General features: G+C 44.5%; 1 protein-coding gene across 2 annotated transcripts in view; it reads right to left on the bottom strand.

Moving 5' to 3' along the window:
* Positions 1–17,500, bottom strand: part of Trhn (tryptophan hydroxylase) — a 41,358-nt gene that overhangs the window by 3,338 nt on the left and 20,520 nt on the right. Inside the window, exons 3-12 of one of the 2 annotated variants that reach the window (XM_070119071.1) lie at positions 16,531–16,741; positions 15,999–16,099; positions 11,183–11,250; positions 9,683–9,733; positions 7,484–7,582; positions 6,655–6,701; positions 5,947–6,082; positions 4,384–4,510; positions 3,930–3,968; positions 2,542–2,735 (exon numbers count right to left, since the gene is read on the bottom strand). In XM_070119071.1, the coding sequence (XP_069975172.1) occupies positions 2,542–2,735; positions 3,930–3,968; positions 4,384–4,510; positions 5,947–6,082; positions 6,655–6,701; positions 7,484–7,582; positions 9,683–9,733; positions 11,183–11,250; positions 15,999–16,099; positions 16,531–16,741 (1,073 nt within the window). The remainder of the gene's footprint in view (positions 1–2,541; positions 2,736–3,929; positions 3,969–4,383; positions 4,511–5,946; positions 6,083–6,654; positions 6,702–7,483; positions 7,583–9,682; positions 9,734–11,182; positions 11,251–15,998; positions 16,100–16,530; positions 16,742–17,500) is intronic. The other variant, XM_070119081.1, reaches the window with a different exon arrangement.

The raw sequence follows: 17,500 nt of genomic DNA, 5'->3' as shown, positions 1-17,500 counted from the left end.
TGTGTGTGTGTGTGTGTGTGTGTGTGTGTGTGTGTGTGTGTGTGTGTGTGTGTGTGTGTGTGTGTGTGTGTGTGTGTGTGTGTGTGTGTGTGTGTGTGTGTGTGTGTGTGTGTGTGTGTGTGTGTGTGTGTGGGTGTGTGTGTGGGCGGGGGTGGGGGGGGGGCGCATGTGCATACATGCGAAAAGATACACCCACATACGCATACACATGCACATACGTACGCGCATACACACACACACATACGCATACACACACACACACACACACACACACACACACACACACACACACACACACACACACACACGCGTACGTACACACACACACACACACACGCACACACACACACACACACACAACACGTACACTTTCCACCCTAGGAACATATAAGCACAAATACCAATAAAATATACTAATTCACAACTTTCCTATCAATTATCATAAAATCGTTAAATAAAAAAAACAAAAACCAATAGTATATAACACGCATAGAGTAACATTAAATAAATAAAATATAACAACCATGACATGAATTCACTAAGCAGAAATTAAATGAAATTATTGCAAGCTTTATTCGCGAATCGGAAGCCAACGAAAATCGATAAAGATAAGACACCGAAGAGGAGCTGGTTGTCTGTTTGTCAATATTATCGTGTCTTCAGGTGTTATGTTCACCGTGTTGTCCTGTTGTTCTTGTTGTTGTTGTTGTGTTTGTTTGTTAGTTTGTTTGTCTCTTTTTGTTTCTATTTGTTTCTGTTTGTTTGTGTAGTTGTCTTTTTCTTTTTCTTTTTTTCATTTACTAAAGTTCTATCTCGGTATATTTATTTATTTTTTTGTCTCTTGTCTTTCTCCCTGTCTCTCCTTTTCTCTCTCTCATTCTCTGTCTGTCTGTCTGTTTGTCTCTCTCTCTCTCTCTTTCATTCTCTCTCTCTCTCTTTCTGTCTTTCTCTCTCTCTCTCTCTCTCTCTCTCTCTCTCTCTCTCTCTCTCTCTCTCTCTCTCTCTCTCTCTCTCTCTCTCTCTCTCTCTCTGTCTCTCTCTCTCTCTCTCCCTCTCTTTCTCTCTCTCCCTCTACCTCTCTTCCATACTCCCTCCTAATAACTTCACATAAACAGATAAATAAATCATAATTACATTTACCTTTAAACCCACATAATTAATGATACAATATATACAGTTAATGTATTTTGACCATTTTCCTACAAAGATGAAAGAGCACTATTCCCTCATATAATTTATCTCTCATTCTAAAAATAGGCCTATCCTTTGTGTTCCCGAAGGCCTAAATGTTATCTTTCTCACTCTTGTTTTCATCGTATTCACGGCTGTGTCTTATTCATTGTATTTATCAGTAATTCTTTTGCGATGTTCGTGTGTTTTTTCTTTTCTTTTTTGTTCATTTTCGTCATTTTGACTTAGTTCAGTTTTTAAACTTTGATATTTCCTTCTTTTTGTTATTCTGTTCTTATTTTTCTCCTCTTTTATTTTCTCTTCCTGTTCTTTCCCCTTCTTTTGTCCCCTTTTGCCCTCCCTCCTTCCCTTCTCTCAATTTCACTTTATTTAATTCTTTTCTCTCATTTTCTCTTTCCTCCTTCTTAAACTCGTTCTTTCAGCTTCTCCCGATCTTATTTCTTCCGCTCTCTCCTCTCTTTATTACTATTCTCTCGTTTGCCCTCATTCACTCATACGCACTGTCTCCTCTCCATTCTCCTTCTCTCCTTCTTTCACCTTGTCCTTCGCACGCTCGTTCTTACCGCTTCAATCTTTCTCTCCTCCCTCCCTTTCCTCTCTCTCTCACAATACCCTCTCTCTGTCTCTTTCTCTCTGTCTGTCTCTTTCTCTCTGTCTGTCTGTCTGTCTGTCTGTCTGTCTATCTGTCTCTCTCTCTCTCTCTCTCTCTTTTCTCCATTTCTCTCTCTCTCTCTCTCATTTCCCCTTTTCTCTCTCTCTCTCTCTCTCTCTCTCTCTCTCTCTCTCTCTCTCTCTCTCTCTCTCTCTCTCTCTCTCTCTCTCATCTTCATCCCCTCCTCCGCCCTCTTTCGATCGTTACTTTCTCCCTTCTCCCTCACCTCTCATCTCATCCCTCCCTCCCTCCTAATGTTCAAATTTAACTCCCCTCCTCTCCCTGTCTCCTCCATCCCCCCCCTCCATCCCTATCTTAGCTCTCGTCCTTCTTCCCTTCTCTCCTTCTCTCTCCTAACCATCTCTTTCATTCCGATCTTACCTCCTCTCCCCCTCCCTCTCTCCTCCTCCTCCTTCCCTCCTCTCTCCCTCTTCTCCTCCTCTCTCCCCACCCCTTCCTATCTCTACTCCTCTCTCCACCCTCCCTCCCTCCCATCTCACCTCTTCTCCTCCCTCCCTCTTCTCCTCCTTCCCTCCCTCCCATCCCCCTCTCCCACTCCACCCTCATCCCAACCCATCCCCACCCTCCATATCCCCCTTCCCCCAACCCCCAACCAATATCTCCCAACATCACCCCCTCCCTCCCTCCCTCCCTCCCTCCCCCCCTCCCCCCCAACCCCCTTACCCCAGACCCTTCACCTCAGCTTCTCCTTCGCGTCCTCGAAAGTGTCGGTGAAGTAGTACTGGTTCTGGAAAGTGGTGACGAGGCACTCCACTTTGCACACTTCGTCGGGAAGGAAAGGCTCCACTTTGGCCGCCGGGGAGAGGGAGTGCCGGAGCTCCCCAATGCTGGAGAGGAGGCCGGCGCCGTACACACGCAGCTGCCCGTTCTGCTTTGGGGGTGGGGAGGGGGTGGGGAGGAAGGAGGGGGAGTGGGGAGGGAGGGAGGGAGAGGGGGTGGGTTGGAAGGAGGGAGGGGTGGGTTGGAAGGAGGGGGTGGGGGAAGGGGTGGGGGAGGAGGGAGAGGGGTGGGTTGGAAGGGAGGGGGGTGGGTAGGGGGTGGGGGAAGGAAGGAAGGAAGGGGGGTGGGAAGGAGGGAGGGGGGTGGGGGAAGGAGGGTGGGGTGGGAGGAGAGGACGGGGAGGGGGGAGGGGTAGGGGAGGAGAGGGGAGGAGGGAGAGGGGTGGGTTGGAAGGAGGGGGAGGGGTGGGGGGCAGGGAGGAAGAGAATATTAATTTTTCAGATATGTAAATGTTTATGTGCACACCACACACACACACTCACACACGCACACACACACACTCACGTACACACACACATACGGATAAATATATATACTTATATAAATAAATACATGCACATATATATACGTATTCATACAAATATATAATTAATTCTGACCTTACATAGAATAACAGGCAGACAAAAAGAGAGAGGGAAGGAGAGAGAGAAAGAGAGAGCGAGAGAGAGAGCGAGAGAGAGAGAGAGAGAGAGAGAGAGAGAGAGAGAGAGAGAGAGAGAGAGAGAGAGAGAGAGAGAGAGAGAGAGAGAGAGAGAGAGAGAGAGAGAGAGAGAGAGAGAGAGAGAGAGAGAGAGAGAGAGAGAGAGAGAGAGAGAGAGAGAGAGAGAGAGAGAATGAGAGAGAGAGAGAGTGAGAGAGAGAGAGAATGCGAAAGAGAGAGAGAGTGAGAGAGAGAGAGAGAGAGAGAGAGAGAGAGCGAGAAAGAGAGAAAGAGAGAAAGAGAGAAAGAGAGAAAGAGAGAAAGAGAGAGAGAGAGAGAGAGAGAGAGAGAGAGAGAGAGAGAGAGAGAGAGAGAGAGAGAGAGAGAGAGAGAGAGAGAGAGAGAGCGAAAGAGAGAGAGAGAGAGAGAGAGAGAGAGAGAGAGAGAGAGAGAGAGAGAGAGAGAGAGAGAGAGAGAGAGAGAGAGAGAGAGAGAGAGAGAGAGAGAGAGAGAGAGAGAGAGAGAGAGAGAGAGAGAGAGAGAGAGAGAGAGAGCGAGAGCGAGAGAGAAAGAGAGAAAGAGAGAAAGAGACAGACAGACAGACAGAAAGACAGACAGACAGAGCAATAACACCATTCCTCTTACCTCTTTACACATTCCAAACTCGACGGTGAAGAAATACAACTAAAAGAGAAAAGAGAAAAAGAGAGAGAGAGAGAAAAAAGAGTTATTTTCCAAAGCCTTGATTATATTAAGGATTTTCTTAGAATTAGTTTACAAGTGGAAAATTGTCAAGTGATTAATTTAATTTGATTTTATAAAATAAGTTCCGAAAAGAAGACTTTCTATGAATATGAGTTTTCAAAATTTCGAGTTTATATTCTTCACAAATAAAACAAGCTTCACTGAAACAAAGCAAAACAAAACAAAACAAACAAAAAAACAAAACAAACAACAACAACAAAAATCAAAACTGCATTTTAACAAATATCTAAAAAATCCATATTGCAAGAAAACATACAAATAAACAAAGAAAGAAAGAAACAATAATTAAAAAAAAAATAAAAAAGATAAAAAAATCGAGCATAGGCCTACACACAGTTGCAATCTTCTGCAGGTCTTCGTCGTTGGCCCCGAGGGAAGCTAGGCCTATTTCTTGCGAGAATTGGGCGAAACTCGGGCAGGCTAAGAGGGGCATGTGGCCGAGGAGCTCATGGCAGCAGTCCCTTTAGGGTGGAGGGGGAGAAGGGGGAGAGGGGGGAGGGCGAGAGGGAGAGAGGGGGAGGGGGAGAGTAGTGGGAGAGGGAGGGAAAGGGGGAGATGGAGAGGGGGAGAAAGAGAGGAAGGGGAGATGGAGATGGAGAGAGAGGGAGAAGGGGGAGAGGGGGGAGAAGAGGGAGAGGGGGAGAGGGAGAGGGGGAGAGGGTAAGAAGGGGAGAGGTGGAGGGAGAGGGAGAGAGGGGGAGGGGGAGAGAGGGAGAGGGGCAGAGAGAGGGGAAGGGGAGGGGGAGAGACGTGAGGGGGGGGAGGGGGAGAGAGGGAAAAGGGGAGAGGAAGAGGGGAAGAAGGGGAGGGACGAGAGAGGGAAAGGGGGAGAGATGGGGGAGGGGGATTGGGGGAAAAGGGAGAGAGGGGAAGAAGGGGAGAGGAAGAGGGGAAGAGGGTAAGAAGGGGAGGGATGAGAGAGAGGGAGAGAGAGGAAAAGGGGGAGAGATGGGGAGGGGGATTGGGGGAGCAGGGAGAGATGGGAAGAAGGGGAGAGGAAGAGGGGAAGAGGGTAAGAAGGGGAGGGACGAGAGAGAGGGAGAGGGGCGAGAGAGGGAGAGGGAGAGAGGGAGGAGGAGAGAGGTAGAGAGGGGAAGAGGAGGGAAAGAGAGAGGGGGGAGAGAGACGAGAGAGAGGGGAGGGAGGGAAATATTGTTACTTTATTGATATTATTATTGATATTCCTAATGTTGCTGTTATATGTATGTATGTATTATCATCATTATCATTTTTTCTTTATTCTCATTATTATCATCATTATTATCATTTCCTTATTACTGCTATAATCATTTATTATTATCATAATCATTATCCTTATAATTGCAGAGAGATCAGCACATCATTTATACAATCTACAAATTCTATACAAACACAGACTCCTTATACAATCTACACAAAGTTACAGACACCTACTCATACAATCTACACATTCTATACAAACTTACAGATACCTACTCATACAATCTACAAATTCTATATAAACACAGACTCCTCATACAATCTACACATTCTATACAAACTTACAGACACCTACTCATACAATCTACACAAACTGACACCTACTCACACAATCTACAAATTCTATATAAATACAGACTCCTCATGCAATCTACACAATCTACACAAACTTACAGACACCCACTCACAAATCTACACAGACTCCTCATACAATTTACACAATCTACACAAATTACACGAACTTACAGACACCCACTCACACAATCTACACAGACTCCTCATACAATCTACACAATCTACACAAACTACACAAACTGACACCTACTCACACAATCTACACAATCTTCACAATCTACACAAACTGACACCTACTCACACAATCTACACAATCTACACAAACTGACACCTACTCACACAATCTACACCAAATTCCACTTACGGTTCGGGCGTATAGAAGGGGTCTGAAGAATGGCGAATATATTGCGTGCAGTGGAAGACGCGGAAGGCCAACCCTGCCAGGAAGTCACGTGGGGAGAGGTACCCTGCCACGGGGCGGAGCGTGAACCCTGTCGTGCCTGCAGGGGAAGGGGTGTGAAAGAAGGAATTTGGAGGGTTGGGTGAGTGTGTGTGTATGTGCGCGTGGTGTGTGTGTGTGTGTGTGTGTGTGTGTGTGTGTGTGTGTGTGTGTGTGTGTGTGTGTGTGTGTGTGTGTGTGTGTGTGTGTGTGTGTGTGTGTGTGTGTGTGTGTGTATGTGTGTGTGTGTGTGTGTTCTGCTCTGTCTTTGGGTTGTTGGTTGTGTGGTTATATGTCTCGGTTTTTGTCTCCTTTTTTCTCTCGTTTCGCTTTCTCTTTCTCTCTCTCTCTCTCTCTCTCTCTTTCCTTCTCTCTCTCTCTCTCTCTCTCTCTCTCTCTCTCTCTCTCTCTCTTCTCTCTCTCTCTCTCTCTCTCTAATGAGTATAACACTAAAAACAAACCAAATAAATACAAAAAATATATAAATCTATTCTTCCTTCACATCCTTTTATCAGCAATCCACCTCTTCCTCCTATACATCCAATTCGTCAAATAAACGAGGGAGATAAAAAAAATAAAAATAAATAAATAAAAATAAATAAATAGATAAATGTAAAATATATAATTACTTACGTTTTAGATACTTATCGATGTCTGCCAATTGTGGGATATTGTCCTCCCTGAAATTTGCAACAAGACTATTATTAATTTGCAATATCAAGAGGATTTCAATATATGGTATCAAGAAGACAAATGGTGATAGTTGATAGTGATATAATTATAGTAGTGAGACTGTATATGCAGAGCTATGCCTGGCTTATACACAGTATACTTTGAAATTTCTTGAGGCATACAGAATGCATAATGGATAAATATAAGATATATTTCCCTGTATATTCCGGTATATATTTGTCATTTTGTGTGTCTGTATGTGAGAGATAGAAAAAGAGGGGGATGGGAGAAAGAGAGAGAGAGAGAGAGAGAGAGAGAGAGAGAGAGAGAGAGAGAGAGAGAGAGAGAGAGAGAGAGAGAGAGAGAGAGAGAGAGAGAGAGAGAGAGAGAGAGAGAGAGAGAGAGAGAGTGAGAGAGAACGAGATAGATCGAGAGTGAGAGAGAACGAGATAGATCGAGAGAGAGAGAGAACGAGATAGATCGAGAGAGAGAGAGAACGAGATAGATCGAGAGAGAGAACGAGATAGATCAAAAGAGAGAGAAAGAGAGAGAGAGCGATATAGATAGATAGATCGAGAGAGAGCGATATAGATAGATAGATCGAGAGAGAGCGATATAGATAGATAGATCGAGAGAGAGAAAGAAAGAAAACCAGCCAGACACACAGAAACAAAAACAAACACACAGAAAAAAATAAATCTTATTTGTTCCCGCAAGTACATACTCATACACACGTACGTCCGAAGTTACCTGTTTGTTATACGTATATTAAAATAAATCCGAAACTCACCTGTAGCCGCAATACTTGACAAGGTCGGGCCAATTTGCATTATACTCCTTACAAGCGTGTGTCGGATACATGCGAAACAGCTCTCGGAAGATGGTGCCCCTTGGAAGAGAGAAAGGAAGAATGGTGATGATTATGGTGATAAGGAGATGATGATGATAGGAAGGAGTGATGATGATTATGATAGGAAGGAGTGATGATAATTATGATCGGAAGGAGTGATTATACTGATGATAGGAAGGAGTAATGATAATGATAATGATGATAACAACAATGATGATGATAATGACGATGATAACAACAGCAATTTTGAATTAACAGCAACAGTATCAATAATGACGATGATAATGACAATAAAAACGAGAATTTTGAAGTGATAGCAACAGCGTTTAAATAAAAAAAAACAGTAAAATGCCAATCAAACGAAATTCAAACCCCTCGTTTCCCTCCAAAAGTATAAACGCGCGAACCTCCTCCTCCTCCGTCATCTCGAACGCCCGGATCCCTTGGCAGAGCGATTCCAATAGTCTATAAAAGCATCGGAGAGCCTGGGCGTAAACAAAGACCCTATTGATTCGACCGGGCCGCCGAACCAAGATGTTTACGATTCTAACCAACGTTATTTATGGCACCATTATATTCGGGTTGTATATCATGATTTCTGAAGCGGAGGGGAAGACATGGAAGGGGGGGAGGGAGGGAGGGAGGGAGGGAAGGAGGAGAGGGAGGGAGGGAGGGAGGGAGGGAGGGAGGGAAGGAGGGAGGGAGGGAGGCAGGGAGGGAGAGAGAGAGAGAGAGAGAGAGAGAGAGAGAGAGAGAGAGAGAGAGAGAGAGAGAGAGAGAGAGAGAGAGAGAGAGAGAGAGAGGAGAGAGAGGGGGAGGAGGGGAGGGGGAGAGGAGGGAGGGAGAGAGAGAGAGAGGGAGAGAGAGAGAGAGAGAGAGAGAGAGAGAGAGAGAGAGAGAGAGAGAGAGAGAGAGAGAGAGAGAGAGAGAGAGAGAGAGAGAAAGATAGATAGAAAGACAGAGAGAGAGAGAGAGAAAGATAGATAGACAGAGAAGGGGGGGGGGGTAGCTCTATCCGTAACGAGGGAAAATAATAATAATGGCGGTAATTATTTATAATGGCATAATTATCGATTATAACGATGAGGATAATTGCATCATAATTAATGAAGGCCGCAGTGGTAGGACTAGCAGTGATGGTACCAGGAACAAAATATGGTAATGATGCTATTAATAGTAACAATGACATCAGTAAAATCAATTATGGCGATAAAGAAATAACAAAGGTAGTGAAAATGGTACTATTTCTATAACTATTGTTACTACGACTGCTACTATTACTATAACAACAACAATTACAACAACAACAACAACAACAACAACAACAACAACAACTACTACTACTACTACTACTACTACTACTACTACTACTACTACTACTACTACTACTTCTACTACAGCTACTACTACAACAGCTACAACAACTGCCACTGCTACAACTCTCAATGAAAATTATAACCACGATAATAACAAGCAAAGAATGTGAAAAAAATAACTTTTGTTATCTTGTATTCAGTAAAAAAAAGAAGAAAAAAACGCACAAATGAAAGGCAAGAGGAAAGAAAAGAAAGAAAATTAGGGAAGCAAGAATAAGAAAGAGGGAAAAAAGAGAAAAGAAAAGAAGAGAAAATGACGAGAAAGAGAGAGAAAAAGAAAGAAAGAAAGAAAGGGAAAAAAGAGAACGAGTAAATATAAAAGAAAGTCGAGGAAGGAAAAACAGAAAAATAAAGAAACTAAAGATAAAGAAAGAAAACATTAAAATGAATGTAATAAATTAAAATAAAACACATGATATAAACTGAAGAAAATGCATAATCTCGGTATCATTCGTAAAATTATCCATATAAATTACACGAAAGTATTAAAAAAATGTCACAGATAAAAGAGAATCACTGATAAGAGAGGCAACGTAACATTAGATACATACACAATATATATACATATACATACATGCTCGTACACACACACACAAACACAAACACCCACACACACAAACACACACCCACAACCCCAACCCCCCCCACAACCCCCCACACACATCCCCATCCCTCCCCCACAACCCCCCCACCCCACCCCACAACCCTCCCCACACACACACAACTACAACCACAAAAAACAACAACAACAGGATCCTCTTACCAAGTCCTGATCTCCTCCTCAGTGTATTCGACACGCGGAATAGGCTCGCCGCTGAAGAGGGATTAGAATGCTTATGATTAGGATGACGTTTGGGAGACCAATGGATGGTGATGATAAGGGTGATGGTGGTGGTAATGGTGATGGTAGTATTGGTGAGGATAAATGGTAGTTATGATGGTAATGAAAAATATCAATATCAAAAATGATAATAATGATATTGATGATGATAATGATAATAATGATAATGATGATGATAATGATAATGATAATAATAATAATGATAATGATAGCAATGCTAATAATAATAATAATAATAATAGCAATGATAATAATAACAATATTAATAACAATAATAATGATAATGATAATAAAAATATTGAGTGATAATGATGATAACAATGACAATGGTAATAATAATGATAATAATGGTAATAGCGTTAATAATATTGATAAAGAGTAACAATAATGATAATGATGATGATAATGATAATGATAATGATAGCTATGATAGTAATATTTATCAAGATAAAAGTAATAATAACAGAATCATTGTCTTTGTTATATGAAAGCGATAATATCAGATATTATAATTTTTTTCACTTATCTACCATTATTTTTAAATATTTTCTAAGTCAAATACATAGGAAAAAATATATATTCTTTTAACATTAAGTCAAACCCTTTCTCTACATAATTCATATTTCTGGAAAAAGGAAAAATATTTTTAGAATTCCTGAAGATAAGCTGCTTTTCCTTTCCAAAAGAAAACAAAGATATAAAAGAAAATTTAAAGGGGAAGCTATATAAGTATGTTTGTATGTCGGTATGTGCACATGTCTGTATGTGCATTTGTGTGTAACTTTGCTTATACGTATGTATATATGTATATTTGTATTTCTCATCATATATATATATATATATATATATATATATATATATATATATATATATATATATATATATTTACACATGAATATACATGAATTTGTATGAAAGTATACATACATACATAATTATACTGTACAGTATATGTGTATACAAGGACATATACGATTACATGCATACACATATGTAAATATAAATATGTATGTATGCTTTCGTACAACACAATCTTACTTACATACTTCCTCGTATACTTACATTCACACAACACAATCTTACTTACGTACTCACATACTTGTGTTTAAGCAACACAATCTTACTTAAATACTTACTCGTATACTTACTTACATTCATACAACACAATCTCACATACTTACACACTTATATATCTATGCAACACAATCTTACTTAAACACTTCCTCGTAAACTTACTCACATTCATACAACGCAATCTCACATACTTACACACTTACTTACAGACTTGTATTTAAGTAACACAATCTTACTTAAATACTTTCTCGTAAACTCACGTTCATACGACACAATCTCACATACTTACACACTTACTGGTCCTCGCGCCACACAATCTTACTCGGCCTACAATATTTTTTCACTTACAATTTGTATTTCATTGCGATGTCGTAGAAGACCTTCCTCCTGGCTCGGTAGACGGGGTCTTTGAAGCCCTAGGGAGGGAGGGAAGGGAGGGAGGGAGGGAGAAGGAGGGAGGGAGGGAGAAGGAGGGAGGGAAGGAGGGAAGGAGGGAGGGAGGGAAGGAGGGAGGGAGGGAGAAGGAGGGAGGGAGGGAAGGAAGGGAGGGAGGGAGGGAGAGGAGGAGGGAAGGAGGAGAGGGAGGGAGGGAAGGAGGAATGAGGGAGGGAGGGAGAGGGAGGGAGGGAGGGAGAGGGAGGGAGGGGAGGGAGGGAGGGAGGGAAGGAAGGAGGGAGGGAGGGAGAGAGGGAGGAAGGAGGGAGGGAGGGAGAAGGAGGGAAGGAGGGAGGGAGGGAGGGAAGGAGGGAGGGAGGGAGGGAGAGGGAGGGAAGGAGGGAGAGGGAGAGAGGGAGGGAGGGAGGGAGGGAGAAGGAGGGAGGGAGGGAGGGAGGGAGGGAGGGAGGGAGGGAGGGAGGGAGGGAGGGAGAGAGGGAGGGAGGGAGAGAGGGAGAGAGGGGGGAGGGAGTCAGGGAGAAAGAGAGATAGACAGAGAGAGAGAGAGAGAGAGAGAGAGAGAGATAGAGAGAGAGTGAGAGAGAGGGAGGGAGGGAGGGGGAGGGAGACGGGAAGAGAGAGAGAAAGTAAGAGAGTGAGTGAAAGATAGATATAGAAAAAGGGAGAAATGAAAAGAGAAAAAACAAGAGAAAATCTGATTAGTATTTGACGCTATACATCTAAAAGTGAATAATAAACACACACACACACACACATCCTTCCACCCTCCACACACACACACACACACACACATCCTTCCACCCTCCACACACACACACACACACACACACATACACACACACACACACACACACACACACACACACACACACACACACACACACACACACACACACACACACACACACACACACACACACACACGCACATCCTTCCACCCTCACACGCACACACACACACACACACACACACACACACACACACACACACACACACACACACACACACACACACACACACACACACACGCACACACACACACACACACACGTATCGCGCAGGGTCCTGACCGCGACATCAAAGGTTCCTCAAGCCGATTTAAGGACAAATTTCAAAGTCTTCTGAACTCCTTTGTTGTCGGACTCTGATTACAAGACAGAGGGAGAGGAAGAAGAGAGAGGGAGAGAGGGAGTAAAGGAAAGGGGAAGGAGGGGGAGAGAAGAAGAGAGAGGGAGAGAGGGAGTAAAGGAAGGGGGAAGGAGGGGGGAGATAATGGAGGAAAGGGAGAGAGAGGGGGAGAGGAGGAGAGATGGAGGAAGGAGATGAAAGGAGGGGGAGGTAATGGAGGAAAGGGGGAGAGAGAGAGAGAAGAGAGAGGGAGAGAGGGAGTAAAGGAAGGAGGAAGGAGATGAAAGGAGGGAGATAATGGAGGAGAGGGGGAGAGAAGAAGAGAGAGGGAGAGAGGGAGTAAAGGAAGGGGGAAGGAGGGGGGAGAGAAGAAGAGAGAGGGAGATATGCAGTAAAGGAAGGGGAAAGGATGGGGGAGATAATGGAGGAAAGGGGAGAGGAAGAAAAGAGAGGGAGAGAGGGAGTAGAGGCAGGGTAAAGGAGGAGGGGAGATAATGGAGGAAAGGGGGAGAGAAGAAGAGAGAGGGAGAGAGGGAGTAAAGGAAGGGAGAAAGAGGGGGAGATAATGGAGGAAAGGGGGAGAGGAAGAAGAGAGAGGGAGAGAGGAGGAGAGATGGAGGAAGGAGATGAAAGGAGGGGGAGATAATGGAGGAGAGGGAGAGAGAAGAAGAGAGAGGGAGAGTGGAGGAGAGAGATGGAGGAAGGAGATGAAAGGAGGGGGAGATAATGGAGGAGAGGGAGAGAGAAGAAGAGAGAGGGAGAGAGGAGGAGAGAAGGAGGAAGGAGAAGAAAGGAGGGGGAGGTAATGGAGGAAAGGGGGAGAGAAGAAGAGAGAGGGAGAGAGGGAGTAAAGGAAGGGGGAAGGAGATGAAAGGAGGGGGAGATAATGGAGGAGAGGGGGAGAGAAGAAGAGAGAGGAGAGAGGGAGTAAGGAAGGGGGAAGGAGGGGGAGAGAAGAAGAGAGAGGGAGAGAGGGAGTAAAGGAAGGGGAAAGGAGGGGGGAGATAATGGAGGAAAGGGGGAGAGGAAGAAGAGAGAGGGAGAGAGGGAGTAAAGGAAGGGGAAAGGAGGAGGGGAGATAATGGAGGAAAGGGAGGAGAGAAGAAGAGAGAGGGAGAGAGGCAGTAAAGGAAGGGAGAAGGAGGGGGAGATAATGGAGGAAAGGGGGAGAGGAAGAAGAGAGAGGGGAGAGAGGAGGAGAGATGGAGGAAGGAGATGAAAGGAGGGGGAGAAAAGGGAGGAGAGGGGGAGAGAGGAAGAGAGGGGGAGAGAGGAGGAGAGATGGAGGAAGGAGATGAAAGGAGGGGGAGAGATAATGGAGGAAAGGGGGAGAGGAAGAAGAGAGAGGGAGAGAGGAGGAGAGATGGAGGAAGGAGATGAAAGGAGGGGGGAGATAATGGAGGAGAGGGAGAGAGAAGAAGAGAGAGGGAGAGAGAGGAGGAGAGATGGAGGAAGGAGATGAAAGGAGGGGGAGAGATAATGGAGGAAAGGGGGAGAGAAAGAAGAGAGAGGAGAGAGGAGGAGAGATGGAGGAAGGAGATGAAAGGAGGGGGAGATAATGGAGGAGAGGGAGAGAGAAGAAAGAGAGAGGGAGAGAGGAGGAGAGATGGAGGAAGGAGATGAAAGGAGGGGAGAGATAATGGAGGAAAGGGGGAGAGGAAGAAGAGAGAGGGAGAGAGGAGGAGAGATGGAGGAAGGAGATGAAAGGAGGGGGAGATAATGGAGGAGAGGGAGAGAGAAGAAGAGAGAGAGAGAGAGGAGGAGAGATGGAGGAAGGAGATGAAAGGAGGGGGAGAGATAATGGAGGAAAGGGGGAGAGAAGAAGAGAGAGGGAGAGAGGAGGAGAGATGGAGGAAGGAGATGAAAGGAGGGGGAGAGATAATGGAGGAAAGGGGGAGAGAAGAAGAGAGAGGGAGAGAGGGAGTAAAGGGAAGGGGAAAGCAGGGGGAGATAATGGAGGAAAGGGGGAGAGGGAGAAGAGAGAGGGAGAGAGGAGGAGAGATGGAGGAATGAGATGAAAGGAGGGGGAGAGATAATGGAGGAAAGGGGGAGAGAAGAAGAGAGAGGGAGAGAGGGAGTAAAGGAAGGGGAAAGGGAGGGGGAGATAATGGAGGAGAGGGAGAGAGAAGAAGAGAGAAGGAGGAGGAGAGATGGAGGAATGAGATGAAAGGAAGGGGGAGATAATGGAGGAAAGAGGGAGAGAAGAAGACAGAGGGAGAGAGGCAGAGAGGGTATAAAGGAGGGGGAAGGAGGGGGGAGATAATGGAGGAAAGGGGGAGAAGAAGAAGAGAGAAAGAGGAGGAGAGATGGAGGAGAAGAGGGAGGGATCATATAGGAAAGGGGTGAAATAGAAGAGAAAGAGATGGAGGAGAGAAGGGGAGGGAAGAGAGAGAGAAGAGCAGAGATGAAGGAGGGGAGAGACAGCAAAAAAAAAAAAAAAAAAAAAAAAAAGATAATAATGATAATAAATAAATAAATAAATAAGAGGAGGAAGCAGAGGAAGAAAGGGGATAAGAAGGAAGAAGAGAAGATATGAATGAAAGGAGGAAAGAACGTAGATGAAATGAAAAGACAGAATTAAGATTTATAGAAAGGAAATAATACTGAAGGAAGGGGAAAAGAAGATGAATAGAGGCAATAAAAATGGAAATAAGAATGATGGGAAAGGAGAGGAGACAAGATTAGAAGAGGCGCTGAGGGAGAGGGACTGTAGGGGAAGTAAGAAGGAAGAAAGAAGGGAGATGAGAGAAGAGGCAGAGGAGGAAGAGGAGAGAAGATGAGATAATGAATTATGGATTGAGAATGAGAATAGATGAAGAGAGGGCGATGAAGGAAAAGAGGCAATGGAGGAAGAGAAAAAGAGGGGATGGAACAGAGTGAAATGCAATGGAAGAGGAAGTAAGAGCGAAAAGGAAAGGAAAAGAGCAATAGAGGTAACGGAGATGTGACGGGAGAGATGTCATAGAGAAAGGAGAAAAGAAGGGGGAGGAAAGGAAGGAGGGATTACGAACTGAGAATAAGGATAGACGATAAAAGGGGAATGAAAGAAAGAGGAAGGGAAGGGAGGAACGGAATAATTATGGAAAAAAGATAAAGGAATAATCAAAGATAAAGAAAAGATAATGACTTGGAAAATAATGTGAAAATGAGGGGAACTAAAAAAGATATGAGAGGAGGTAGAAAGAGGAAGGAAAATATCAGATAGAAAAAGATAGAATAAATGAAAGATAGATAGAATGAACGATAGAGAGGAAAAAACTGAGCCTGGAGTAGAAATACGCATTTCTTTTATTTTTTCTCTTAACTACTTTATACATAACTTTTGTCACCACTTTATCTTACGTTTCTTCGCGGATTTAAGTTAAAAATTATACTCTGGATGTAAATCTGTACGACTAGGGGGGTATTTATTTCGAAATATCTCTATTTAGATTCGATATTTTAAAGAAATCTGTTTTAAACTTATAATTCTAAATATTTGAAGCCATAATATCAATATCTAATATTCTAATCTACCGATAATCTATCTAAGTTATCCATAAGTAATGATATTAAAGTGAGAACAGGGCTAAATCCGGATTATACCAGAGAAAACGGATAATCTTCTCGGGTAGACTAAGCTAAACTCGGAAGTCCTTACTGGATGATCGGCGTCGAGATCTGATCCGTACATTAGAACCTTCTGGAAGTTATCGAGGTCGCTGATCTTACGAGGGAACCAAGGGCACATGTCGCCGAAATCTGAAAGAAAAAACAAAGACAAAAGCAATAAATTATGAACAACTTTTTTATATTTACGAAAGTGAATATAATTCGTTTTACACCGTCTATTGTTTTTGTTATTCAATTATTTACCCCTTTTTATCTATTTTATCAGTTCCCTTCTCTGTTATTATTTTTAAAAAAGTTATTACTTAATTTTGATTTTCATTACGTTTTTACTACACCTTTATCACGTTTTTATCCAATCACTTATTCCCCCTTTCGTCAAATTTCCCTTTTATTTGACAAACTATTCCAAAACAGACGAAGAAAATCCCCCTCCCCTTCCACCCTCCCTCCTTCCACCTCCTCACTCTCCCCACCCACCCCCCTTCCTTCCTCCTTCCACCCCCTCCCCCCCTAACCTTCCTTCCCTTCCCTCCCCTCCCCACCCACCAACCCCCACCCACCGAAGCTCTCCTGGGCCATGGGCGTGGGCGGGGGAAAATCCTCGCCCTGGTCGTAGTCGTGGAGGCTCAAGCACGACATCTGGCGCTGGAGGATGCGGGTCAAGTTGTCCATCTGGGAGTTGTCGCACTCGATGTCCACCATGATCTCGTACTCGGAGTGGCGGCGGCGGGAGCGGCGGCTCTCGATGTGGACCACGTTGACGCCGCGTTCCTGGGGGGTGGGGTAAGGTGGGTGATGGGTGGGTTGGGGGTGGGGTTGGGGTGGGGGGGGGAGATGGGGTGAGGTGGTGTTGGGGTGGGGAGGTGCGGATGGGGTGAGGTGGGGTAGGAGGAGGTGGAATGTGGGTTGGGGTGGTGGGTTTGAAGAGCGTTGGGTGGGTTGGATGGGGTTGCGATGGTAGGATGGTGGGGTGGTTGGCGTAGAAAGGGCTTGGGTGCTGGTTGAAGGGGGTTGGGGTGGTTGGTATTTGGGTTGGGTTGGGTTAAGTGTGTTGTTGTAGAAAAAGATGGGATGGTGGGTTGGGTGGGGTGGGGGATGGGTTGGTGGGTTGGGTGGGGTGGGGGATGGGTTGGTGGGTTGGGTGGGGTGGGGGATGGGTTGGTGGGTTGGGTGGGGTGGGGGTTGGTGGGTTGGGTGGGGTGAGGTGATGGGTTGGTGGGTTGGGTGGGGGATGGGTTGGTGGGTTGGGTCGGGAGGAGAAGAGGGTAGGGAATAGGGTAAGTGTGAGGAGAGTAGTTGAAGGGTGGGTAAGGGATAGGGTAGGGAGGTGAGTGGGTTTAGGGAAGCGAGTGGATAGATGAGGGTAAGAGGAGGAAGAAGGCAGGCGAGGATAAGGAATAAGTGGATAGTTGGGAAAAGGGGGCAACAAAGAGTATAAACATTAAGATTAAGAATTTAAGATTTATCAATATCCATTCACCGCATATATATCTACCAATATCTATTTATCGTCTATATCTCTTGATATCT

This window comes from Penaeus vannamei, chromosome 4, assembly GCF_042767895.1.
Source record: "Penaeus vannamei isolate JL-2024 chromosome 4, ASM4276789v1, whole genome shotgun sequence".
NCBI lineage: Eukaryota > Metazoa > Arthropoda > Malacostraca > Decapoda > Penaeidae > Penaeus > Penaeus vannamei.
The sequence above is the reverse complement of the archived record's forward strand: the minus strand, read 5'-3'. Positions and strand labels throughout refer to the sequence as shown.